A 12,682-nucleotide genomic window follows, 5' to 3' on the forward strand; every position below is an offset into this window, starting at 1 on the left:
TGTTTGTTACCATGCATTCACAGTAACAAAAATCTTTGATAATTAGTTGGTGCTGGTATCAAATAAATACATGCAGGCAAGATACCAAATCCGGCCACATTAATAAGGCACAGAAGTACAATTCTCTACATACTAGATAATACTTACTTTTTTATGTTTGCAGATAAATATTTCATTCAGTGGATTTAACTTAGCATTGGAAAGTGGGAGGGCATGTTTCTTTTATTGACTTTTTATCTAGCAGACTTTCAGCACTATCTACTATGCAAAGATTTCTCTCTCTGATATTGTTTACCCCTTTTCAACCAATGCAGTATGATAACTTACTCTTTAAGATTCTTCAGAGGCTTTTTCATTTTTAGTTTGAAAAACTATAACCAGTTTTTGCTTTTAAAGAACTCATTATGTATATATTTAAAATACTAAATTCCTTTTTAAAAAACTCTGAGTGATTCTCAAATGACAGTATACTAAATTGTCACCATTTAAATATGTCTCATCTATTTAAGTATGTTTTATTATGTAAGATGTAATAAGACAACCTTATGAGGCCAAAAGGAAGATATCTTTATCATGCTTTCATTTCTTATTTACAATTGCATCTAGAGTCTCTGGAATAGATTTACTGCTTTGTGAGTCAGAGAATCCTGATATGTCAGTTTCTTATTTTTCAGCAGTGCAGCAATGGATTGAAATCACAGCTCTTCTAACCTCCCTGTTTTTATCTAATGATTCATTATTAAGTATTAAAAAGTTACTTTTTATTATTATTATTTTTTGAGACGGAGTCTTTGCTCTGTTACCCAGGCTGGAGTGCAGTGGCATGATCTCGGCTCACTGCCAGCTCTGCCTCCTGGGTTCACGCCATTCTCCTGCCTCAGCCTCCCGAGAGTAGCTGGGACTGCAGGCACCTGCCACCATGCCCAGCTAATTTTTGGTATTTTTTAGTAGAGATGGGGTTTCACCTTGTTAGCCAGGATGGTCTTGATCTCCTGACCTTGTGATCCACCCACCTTGGCCTTCCAAAGTGTTGGGGTTACAGGCATGAGCCACTGTGCCCAGCCACAAATTTTATTTTAAAATATTACTAAATTCTGAAATAACTTTTATGTAAAACTTAAAATTTAGAAATAAATGTATTTTAAATAAATATATTATTGCAAAGCAAAACCAGAAGAATACTCTTCCTGTGTTTTCACATATGTGTATATATATAGTCATGTGCCACATAATGATATTTAGGTCAGCATGGACCACCTTATGGTCTCATAAGGTTATAATACCATATTTTTACTGTACTTTTTTCTGTGTTTAGGTACATGAGTACTTAACATTTTGTTATAATTCCCTACAGTATTCAGTACGGTAGCATGCTGAGCAGGTGGGTTGCCTAGGAGCAATAGGTGTGTGGTAGACAATATCATCTTGGTTTGTGTAAGTACACGATATGATTGTACAGTGATGAAATCGCTAAAGATTCTTTTCTCAAAACATATTCCAGTTATGTGATGCATTACTTTATATAGAAAATTTTGAAATTGCAAAATAATAATTTACTAAATCATAATGAAGTGACAGAGATTATAGCAGGTATAACTAGATAATTAGTAAGAGCACAGTAGAAGTGCCCCACACAAGGTTGGGCACCGTGGCTTACGCCTTTAATCCTGGGATTGGAAGGCTGTGGTGAAAGGATTACTTGAGCCCAGGCTTTCAAGGCCAACCTGGGCAACATAGTGAGACCTCGTCTTTTAAAAAAATTTGAAAAAAACAAATTAGTTGAGCGTGGTGCTACACGTAACCTGTTGTCCCAGCTGCTTCAGAGGCTGAGGTGGGAGGATCACTTGATCCCAGGAGACAAAGGCTGCAGTGAGGTGAGATTGTGCCACTACACTGTAGCCTGAGTGACAGAGCAAGACCCTGTCTTTAATAAAAAGCGGGGGAAAGGGGGCCAGGCACAGGTGGCTCATACCTGTGATCCCAGTACTTTGGGAGGCCAAGGTGGGTGGATCACTCGATCTCAGGAGTTCCAGACCAGCCTGAGCAACATAGCAAAACCCCAACTCTACAAAAAAATTTTGTTTTTTGCCGGGCACGGTGGCTCACGCCTGTAATCACAGCACTTTGGGAGGCCAAGGCGGGCGGATCACGAGGTCAGGATATCAAGACCATCCTGGCTAACATGGTGAAACCCCGTCTCTACTAAAAATACAAAACATTAGCCCGGCGTGGTGGTGGGCGCCTGTGTAGTCCTAGCTACTCAGGAGGCTGAGGCAGGAGAATGGCGTGAACCCAGGAGGCGTAGCTGGCAGTGAGCTAAGATTCCACCACTGTACTCCAGCCTGGATGACAGAGCGAGACTCCATCCTAAAAAAAAAAAAAAAAAAGATTGTTTTTAATTAGCTGGACTTGGTGGTGTGTGCCTGTAGTTCCAGCTACTTGGGAGGCTAAGGTGGAAGAATGACTTGAGCCTGGGAGGTTGGGGCTGCAGTTAGCTAAGATTGAGCCATTGCACTCCAGCCTTGGTGACAGGGCAAGAGCCTGTCTTTAAAAAAAAAAGTATTTGCCAGGCACGGTGGCTCATGCCTGTAATCCCACCACTTTGAGAGGCCACAACAGGCACATCACCTGAGGTCGAGAGTTCGAGACCAGCCTGACCAACATGGAAAAACCCTGTCTCTACTAAAAATACAAAAAATTAGCTGGGCATGATGGCACTTGCCTGTAAGCCCAGCTGCTTGGGAGGCTGAGGCAGGAGAATGGCTTGAACCTGCGAGGCGGAGATTGCAGTGAGCCGAGATTGTGCCATTGCACTCCAGCCTGGGCAACAAGAGCGAAACTTAGTCTAAGAAAAAAAAAAGTACTTAACATAAAGACCTTTTCTATGTATTCACATATTTTCCATTATAGTGTTCACTCCTTAATGCATTTAGGATTTTATCTGGTACTGTTTATCGGATGCCTGCAGAACTTCATTTAGTATGTATCTCTCACCAATTTTCTTAGTTTTATATGTACATTTTTTGAGCACATACTCATTACATGCTATCCTTCGTTCAAATTTGTCTTAGTTCTACAGGTTCTCCATCCGTTTGATGTGCTTAATGTTTATGCTTAGTCTTAGCTTCATTGTCTGAAGCTCATTTTTGTAGTGAATTCCTTGGAAAAGATTGATGGGGCTGAGTGCGGTGGCTGATGCCTGTAATCCCAGCACTTTTGGGAGCCTGAGGCTGGCAGATCACCTGAGGTCAGGAGTTCGAGACCAGCCTGGCCAATATGGTGAAACCCCGTCTCTACTGAAAAAAAGAATACAAAAATTTCCCCGGCGTGGTGGCAGGCCCCTGTAATCCCAGCTGCTCTGGAGGCTGAGGCAGGAAAATCTCTTGAACCCAGGAGGTGGAAGTTGCAGTGAGCTGAGATTGTGCCACTGCACTTCAGCCTGGGCGAGAAGAGCAAGACTCTGAGAAGACAAAGACTCATGGGAACCATATTCTGAGCTTTTGCATGTTGATAACAGTGCCCTATCTGCTTAAAAATCAGTTTTGCTGGATATAAAATCCTTAACTCACATTTTTTCTTGGTTACATTAAATGTTATTCTATTTTCTTTTAACATGAAAAACGTTTCTGTCAAATGTTTTATAATATAATTTTTCTTCTTTTTTTAAGTTGTTAAATTTAGAATATGTCTTAGATTGATCTGGGCGTGGTGGCTCAGGCCTGTAATCCCAGAACTTTGGGAGGCCAAGGCAGGCAGATCATTTCAGGTCAGGAGTTCAAGACCAGCCTGACCAACACGGCAAAACTCCGTCTCTACTAATAATACAAAAATTAGCTGGGTGTGGTGGCAGGCATCTGTAATCCTTACTTGGGAGGCTGAGGCAGGAGAATTGCTTGAACCCAGGAGGCCGAGCCATTGACTGCACTCTAGCCTAGGTGGCAGAGTGAGACTCTGTCTCAAAAAGAAATAAAAATAATAAAACGTGTCTTGAATTGACATGCCACTCCTGGCTTTTACATTTTCTTCATTTCTTTTTATGTCTGTCTTCATTTCTTTAAAAAAAAAACAAAAAACAAACAAACAAAAAAACAGTTTTCTCCCTTGCCTTGTGTAGGGGCCAACAGCTATAGTCCTGGCTACTCAGGAGGCTCAGGTGGGAGGATTGCTTGATCCTGGGAATTTGAGACCATTTTGGGCAACTTAATGAGACCCTGGCTCTCAAAAAAACAAAATTTTACCCTCTTTCTTTTAAAGGTGTAATCTTTGTTTACTCTCTCGGGCCCCTTGTAGTGTAGTCTTTATTTCTGAAATGATTTATAAAAAATTTTGAATTTTTTTATTCTGTCTCTTAGTTTCTGAGTTTTTCTTCCTCTGCTGTATGTCTCATATTTTCTTTCCTTTTTTTTTTGAGACAGGATCTTGCTCTGTTGCCCAGGTTGGAGTGCAGTGGCACGATCATGGCTCACTGCAGTCTCAAACTCCTGTGCTCAAGTGATCCTCTTGCCTCAGCCTCTTGAGTTGCTGGGACTATAGGCACATGCCACCATGATTGGCTGATTTTTAAATTTTTGTGTAGAAATGGGATCTTGCTATGTTGCCCAAGCTGATCTCAAACTCCTGGCCTCAAGTGATCCTCCTGCCTCAACCTCCCACAGTGCTAGAATTACAGGCATGAGCCTCCACACCGGCCTCATGTTTTCTTTATGTATTTCATCTGATTTTGAAATAGAAGATTATCATTTTTATCTTTTCTCCCTGCGTGTTTTTCTGACATGTGTTCTTTATAGAGGTATTATTCTGCTCCGTGTGTTTCATTATAATGGTTTTGTGTGGGATTTGATATCTACACTTTCTTGCTCATTTTTACGTGAAATTAGTTTTTCTGAATTTTCAGAAAGTTGTGTAGTTCAGGGTATCTTTTTGAACAAATTTTGTTTTTATGTAGTTTTTTAAATATTAGTGATGCTTTTTGAGTTTTGTCTTGTATTTCTACCACGTGTTTATTTGGAATTTCTCTTTCTCTCTTCTGTGCCTGCCCTACTCACATTTGATTCCACTCCCAATACTTCCCCCTGAGTATGGAAACTTGTTCTAGAAGGGGGCCATAGTTGGTCAGTTTCAAGAGTTCATAGGAGCAGACTGTTCCTGTCATTTCAACTCTAGCCATGGACCCCCTATGCTATTGGATTGGACAGCAGCTCCCCAACTCCTCTCCCCCTTATTTAATTTGCTATTCTCAAATTGGCCCATTGTGGTTTCCAGTGACTACCTACTTGTTAGGTATCTGGGGCTTCTATTGTCAGGTGTGCTGCCTCACTTGTTGCTTACTTCTGTTTTCCTTTGCACTAGTATATGTGGACATTTAGTTATTGTGCTTGTTGGTTTGTCCTCATCTACTTGCATTTTTGAGTTTATGGGGGATATCTTGTCTTCTGGTTTTGTTGTAAATGTTGCTTATGGGTTTTTCTTGCCTCTTCAGTTCTCTGTATTTACATGGACATTCATATATTTAAGAACACCACCTTCCCACGATTTTCCCCTTAATTACCTATCTTAGAGACAACTTTGAAAAATACAAATTTTGCACTGAGGTGGAAAGATAGCTTGAGGCTAGGAGTTTGAGACCAGCCTGGTTAACATAGCGAGACCCTGTCTCTACAAAAAATAAAAACATTAACAGGGCATGTTGGTATGTGTCTGTATTCCTAGCTGCTTCGGAGGCTGAGGCAGGAAGAATGCTTGAGCCTAGGAGTTTGAGACTATAGTGAGCCATGATTGTGCTACTACACTTCAGCATGGGCGACAGAGAGAGACCCTGCCTCCTTGAAAAAAAAAAGAAAAATGCAGATTTTAGAGAAGACATTGTAGGATTATTGTATTTAGTGAAATAGCTTATATAGTATTGTAGAAACTGTCTTTCCTAGTTCCTCTTCTTCTAAAAAATCCTACCATGTTCAAAGTATACCCAAATTTTACAGTTGAATGTTCACAAAAGACTAGGATTGGGTGACAAATTGTCTTTCAGAACTGGATCATCACGCTGGGCACCATGGCTCATGCCTGTAATCCCAGCACTTTGGGAGGCTGAGGCAGGAGGATTGCTTGGCGCTGGGAGTTCAAGACCAGTCTGGACAACATAGCAAGACCCTGTCTCTACTGGGGGTAGCGGGGGAAAAGGATTGGATCATCAGACATTTCAACGAATTATTCTGAAGAGTAGGATTTTACTGTCAGTGACTGCAGAATTTTAGTCTTGACCTTAATAGCTTCCTCTTCGATTTTAGACATGTAACCTGAAGTATTTGAATGTGTTCTCAAGTGACCGCATTATAGTCTGTTCTGCAACAATATGTGGTGCCCCTACAATATTATTTAGCTTACTCACTATTGGTAAGTAGGGGTGTAGTATCAATAACATGGTGCGGGGGTATTGGTTTGTAGATGATTTTCCTCTAAACCAGACAACAAACTGAATAATTAGAGTTGAAGTTGATATTCTCTTCATCAGGAAAGTAAAAAGCCTCCAGTTCAGCTGCTACACAGGCACAAGTCCTTTCACCTGTATTTTTATTTTTATTTTTTGAGATGGATTTTCGCTCTTGTTGCCCAGACTGAAGTGCAGTAGCGTTATCTCGGCTCACCACAACCTCCACCTCCCGGGTTCAAGTGATTCTCCTGCGTCAGCCTCCCGAGTGACTGGGATTACAGGCATGAGCCAGCATGCCTGGCTCATTTTGTATTTTTAGTAGAGACAGGATTTCTCTATGTTGGTCAGGTTGGTCTCTTAACTCCCAACCTCAGGTGATCCACCCACCTCGGCCTCCCAAAGTACTGGGATTACAGCCTTCAACCACAGCGCCCGGCCTATTTTTATTTTTAATTAAAAGTGATAATCTGCAGCAGACATTGCCTCTCCAGAGAGGTACACCCTGGTCTAGCAGGGACTCTTCACATGTGGCGGTTTGTATTTCCTTTTGTGCCCAACTTAACAGCAGCCCTGCTAGCTTAAGCTTCACTTCTCCCATAAGCCCCGGTTTCTACTTCATTGTTTCTGGTACCCTTTATTATCCCCTGAGGTAGCATTCCAGCCCTCTTAGCTGCCTTACTTGGGTAGGGATGTCCAAGTTTTCTCTCGTGGTCCCAATCGTTATTTTAGAGACAGGGTCTCTCCCTGTTGCCCAGGCTGGCGTGCAGTGGTGCAATCATAGCTCCCTGCAGCCTTGAACTCCTGGACTCCCACCTAAGTCTCCCAAGTAGCTGAGATTACAGGCGTGTGTCACCAAGCCCAGCTCCAATCATTATTTTGTTTGTGTTATGGTTACAAAGTTCCAGGGGCATGAACTAATCTGCCCCAACATACCTCTCTCCCCTTCTGGACCCATTTTTACCATAAGCTTTGTTTCTTTTATTGTTGCAGAATGCAAGGTTTTCAGGAATGTATGTATGTATTTTATAGCAGCTGTACTAGGAAATTTCAGGGGGAGGCTAGGACTTAATGTAGTTGAAACTTTGCTGTATTATTTCTGTTCTTGGAAGACTTTATAAAGAGAGCTCCTGTATTTTTTGATAATGAAGATTCCATGTTTGTGATAGGAGGCTTCCCGATCCTCATTTTAAAATACAGGAAAACAGTACATGGTCAGAATTTGAAGGATTTTATTGTGGATCACTGAGGCAATATTGTATGCTATTGTAATTTTCACCATTTACAATGCGAGATTTTGTTTCAGAAATAATACAGCAATGTCCAACTTTTAGAAAATGTATGTTAGTGTATTTTATTAGTTGCTGTAGGGTAAAAACATTAAATACAAAAAAGTAGAGATAAGAATGTTGATTATATTTACCAATTATATATAATATATACATTTGAAGATCTAATCCTTACCAAAAGATTTCAGGTAGTCTCATTAAAACAGCAAGGAATTATGTAGGGCAGTATTATAGTAATATTAGAAAGTCACTCATGTGGCCAGGTGCTGTGACTCATACCTGTAATCCCAGCACTTTGGGAGGCCGAGGCAGGCGAATCACGAGGTCAGGAGTTCAAGGCCAGCCTGACCAATATGGTGAAGCCCTGTCTCTACTAAAAATACAAAAATTAGCTGGGTGTGGTGGTGCACACCTGTAATCCCAGCTACTCGGGAGGCTGAGGCAGAAGAATGGCTTGAACCCGGGAGGGAGACGGAGGTTACAGTGAGGCGAGATCGTGCCACTGCACTCCAGCCTGGGCAACAGAGTCAGACTCTGTCTCAAAAAAAAAAAAGAAAAGAAAATCACTCATGTATATGACTATGACTCTAGAAAAAATTTACAAATGAGGCCTGGCACGGTAGTTCACGCCTGTAATCCTAACGCTTAGAGAGGCCTAGGCGGGTGGATCACCTGAGGTTAAGAGGTTAGCTGGGCATGGTGGCAGGCGCCTGTAATCCCAGCTACTTGGGAGGCTGAGGCAGGAGAATCACCTGAACTCAGGGGGTTGAGGTTGCAGTGAGCCAAGATCATGCCACTGCACTCCAGCGTGGGCAACAGAGGAAAAACTCTGTCTCAAAAAAGAAAAAAGAACAAAATTTACAAATTAGAGAACTATATATATAAATAGAGAAACGTAAATCATCCTAATGGCTGAAAGTGTACTATTTTAGTCCATTAATACTGCAAGAATAGTATAAACTGGTCATGTGGACTTGCCCCATATAAGGCAGCAAATAGCTTTGTTAAGGGGTAGACTCTGTGCTATTTATTCTGGCAATTAAATAATTGAGGCAGGCAGTGGGGGTGTGGCAGTGCCAGGCCCCACCTTTATCCCCACCCCCTATTTTTGGGCAATATGTGACTTGCCAGCACATTCAGTGGGGCTGTCTCTCATACCCTGAGTCGCTTAAAGAAATGATCTCTATTCTTTAGGACAGTTCTAAAAATGAGGGAAAGCATTTGAAGATTCAGAGCACGTTGAATACTTCAATATTTTGATAGCATGGAAAACTTAATGGACCTTGGGGAAGAGATCTGAATTGTGGGGATGCTATAATTATATTTGTATATTGTAATTGCGTTCATACTCTTAACAGCCCTGTGAAAATTTTTCTGTGTTTTCTACTACTATTTGGTATTACCTATAATTGCATTTTGTTTTTCCTGGATATGAAAAGCAGAGGAAAGTATATTATACCATATTTTTTCATTTTAATATTGTAACCTATAAGGCAGAATGACTGTGCTTAGTGTGTTTTTTTTCTCTTATATCTTAAGGAAGAGAGAGAAAATCCTTCAAAACGGAGTAGAATTGAACGTGATATAGATAACAATTTGATCACGTCAACACCAAGAGCAGGAGAAAAACCTAACAAACAGATATCTCGAGTAAGACGGAAAAGTCAAGTAAATGGAGGTTTGTTAATATTTAGATACTGTTTTATTTAGGTGTAAGCAGAGATCTCACCTGACACATTTCTTACCTATTTTTAAAAATATACTTTGTGAGGCTGAGTGCAGTGGCTCATGCCTGTAATCCTCACATTTTGGGAGGCCGAGGTCGGCGGATCATTTGAGGCCAGTAATTTGAGACCAGCTTGGCCAACATGGCGAAACCCCGTCTCTATTAAAATCACACACAAAAAATGAGCCAGGCGTTGTGGCGCATGCCTGTAATCTCAGCTACTCAGGTGGCTGAAGGTTGAGAATCGCTGGAACCTGGGAGGCGGAGGTTGCAGTAAGCTGAGATTGTGCCACTGCACTCCAGCCTGGGTGACAGAGTGAGACTCTGTCTCAAAACAAAACTACTTTGAGTAATTTCTGCCTTAACTTTGTAATCTTTGTATTATTAGTAACATGAAGTGAAATTAAAATGTGCTAATTTGAATCTTACTTTGAATTAAAGTAAGTAAAGGTAGAGTATACCTTTGTGCTATTTAGCATAAAAATGTATGTGGATCAATATTTTGGACATCTAATAAACTCATTTCTTAAAGCAATAATATTTGTGACTTAATTTAATTGAAATACGTACCAAATTTCTTCCTAGATTATTCTACTTAAAAGCTCAGAGGGGACTTGCATCACTTAGTCCAGTAGGTCTCAACTAGGGGTGATTTTTTTCCTCTGAGGGACATTTGTCAATATCTAGAGACCTTTTTGGTTGTCACAACATGTGGAGGAGTGGCTACTAGTGTCTAGCAGGTGGATGTCAGAGATGTTAAACATCCTACAATACACAGGACAGCTCTTCAAAACAAAAAATTATCAGACTGAAGTGACAACAGTGCCACTGTTGATAAACTCTGTCAATACCTTGTTGTATAGCAGAGGAACTCCTCAAAGTCAAAAAGGAGAAGAACATTAAGGAAAAGCAGAGACAGCTATACAGAATAACACTTCAGAGCAGCAGTCCCCAACCTCTTGGCACCAAGGACCAGTGTTGTGGAAGACAGTTTTTCTACTGACAGTGAAGGGAATGGTTTCAGGATAAACTGTTTCATCTCAGATCATCAGACATTAGATTCTCATAAGGATCGCACAACCTAGATCCCTTGCATGTACAGTTCACAATAGGTTTCATGTTCCTAAAAGGATCTAATGCAGCAGCGTATCTGCAGATAAGGTAGTAGAGGCAGAGCTCAGACGTTAATGCTTGTGCACCTCCTCCTAATAGGCTGCGGACTGGTACCAGCAGATATGGGGTTAGGGACCCCTGCTTTAGAGTATGGAGTACTATTTTAACTAATGCTATTTTTTTTTTTTTTTTGAGATGGAGTCTCGCTCTGTCGCCCGGGCTGGAGTGCTGTGGCCGGTTCTCAGCTCACTGCAAGCACTGCCTCCCGGGTTTATGCCATTCTCCTGCCTCAGCCTCCCAGTAGCTGGGACTACAGGCGCCCGCCACCTCGCCCGGCTAGTTTTTTTTTGTATTTTTTAGTAGAGACGGGGTTTCACCGTGTTCACCAGGATGGTCTCGATCTCCTGACCTCGTGATCCACCCGTCTCGGCCTCCCGAAGTGCTGGGATTACAGGCTTGAGCCACCGTGCCCGGCCAACTAATGCTATTTTAAACACAGCTGCAATTTCTCCCCTTGTCTCTGCCCAGTGCAATAATGTATCTTTATTGTTAGAAGAAACAAACCAGGAGGGAGAAAAAGACTGAGACAAGACAAGGGGGACAAAACAGAGAAAGAAACAAGTTAGAAGAACCAAAGCAAAGAAGGAAATAAATGTTGTAGACATCAAAAGTTGTGGAAAGTCAGAGGATGATTAATTAGAACAGTTGCTGATTTGACTTTTATATTTTTAAAAGATCTGTGGAACATTTTTATTTACAGGAAACTTAAAATTATTCCCCCTAGCCACTCTGAGATGGTGCCTCAGTATCCATAAGTAATTTTTAACACTGCTGTATATAGCCTTCTGCTTCAGTAGAGTTATGTTGCCTCTATTCATTTAGCTGTCATTCATTAGATAGAAACATATGTGAGGGAAGGTTTTATGAATTAGAACTATCCCAGAAGGTAAACAAACATAAAATTATTTGTGTTTTAGATGGTGGGAGCTAGTTTGCTTGCTTACAAAGAATTTTCTTCATTTTATGTTACACTGTGTTGATTTGAAGCCTTTCAGTCTATAGGTGTAAATCTACTTTGAAAAAACTCAGTAAATGTTAGCATTATAAACACATTGATACATAAAGAGCATTTGACTTACAAGTAATTTACCTCAGTGTTTCTTTAATAAGCTCTCCTGAACATTAACATTAATTAGCTTTTGTGAAGTATTTTGAGGGAAAAAGAGTTATTTCTGTAATGAATGATTTATAACACGTTTCTGAAAGTCAGTGTTTTCTAGATCATGACTCTTATTTCTTTTTTAGAAGCTGGTAGTTATGAAATGACAAATCAACATGTAAAACAAAATGGAAAATTAGAAGATAATCCTTCCTCTGGCAGTCCTCCAAGGACTACTTTGTTGGGGACCATATTTTCACCTGTCTTCAACTTTTTTTCACCAGCAAATAAAAATGGTAAGTATAAATTGTTAACTGTGATTTGGGTGTTTTTAAAAAATGCATAGTTTTTTTGTTTTTTTGAGACGAAGTCTCGCTTTGTTGCCCACGTGATCTCCGCTCACTGCAACTTCTGCCTCCCGGGTTCAAGCGATACTTCTGCCTCAGCCTTACAAGTAGCTGGGACTGTAGGTGTCCGCCACCATGCCCGGCTAATTTTTTTTGTATTTTTGGTAGAGACGGGGTTTCACCATGTTGACCAGGCTGGTGTCAAACTCCTGACCTTCAAGTGATCTGCCCACCTCAGACTCCCAAAGTACTGGGGTTACAGATGAGAGCCATCATGCCCAGCAAAAATACATAGTTTTTAAAAAGATCTTTTTGATTTTATATTAGCGTATTTTGTCAACATCTCATGTTTGTTTTCCACCTCATTAATAGTATATAGCTCCTTGGGAGCTGGGTGTGGTGGCTGATGCCTATGATCTGAACTCTTCGGGAGGCTGAGACAGGAGAATTGCTCAAGGGCAGGAGTTTGAGACTAGCCTGGGCAACATAGTGAGACCATGTCTCTATTAAAAAAATGTAGGCCGGGCCCGGTGGCTCAAGCCTGTAATCCCAGCACTTTGGGAGGCCAAGACGGGCGGATCACAAGGTCAGGAGATCGAGACCATCCTGGCTAACATGGTGAAA

The 12,682-nt window shown here is 41.0% G+C and overlaps 1 protein-coding gene across 2 annotated transcripts in view; it reads left to right on the plus strand.

The window, feature by feature from the left end:
- Positions 1 to 12,682, plus strand: part of CTDSPL2 (CTD (carboxy-terminal domain, RNA polymerase II, polypeptide A) small phosphatase like 2) — a 122,809-nt gene that overhangs the window by 68,501 nt on the left and 41,626 nt on the right. For both annotated transcript variants that reach the window (XM_011941175.1, XM_011941176.1), the window contains exons 3-4: positions 9,253 to 9,391; positions 11,858 to 12,007. In XM_011941175.1, coding sequence (XP_011796565.1) covers positions 9,253 to 9,391; positions 11,858 to 12,007 — 289 coding nt within the window. The remainder of the gene's footprint in view (positions 1 to 9,252; positions 9,392 to 11,857; positions 12,008 to 12,682) is intronic.

Source organism: Colobus angolensis, unplaced genomic scaffold, assembly GCF_000951035.1.
Source record: "Colobus angolensis palliatus isolate OR3802 unplaced genomic scaffold, Cang.pa_1.0 Scaffold199, whole genome shotgun sequence".
NCBI lineage: Eukaryota > Metazoa > Chordata > Mammalia > Primates > Cercopithecidae > Colobus > Colobus angolensis.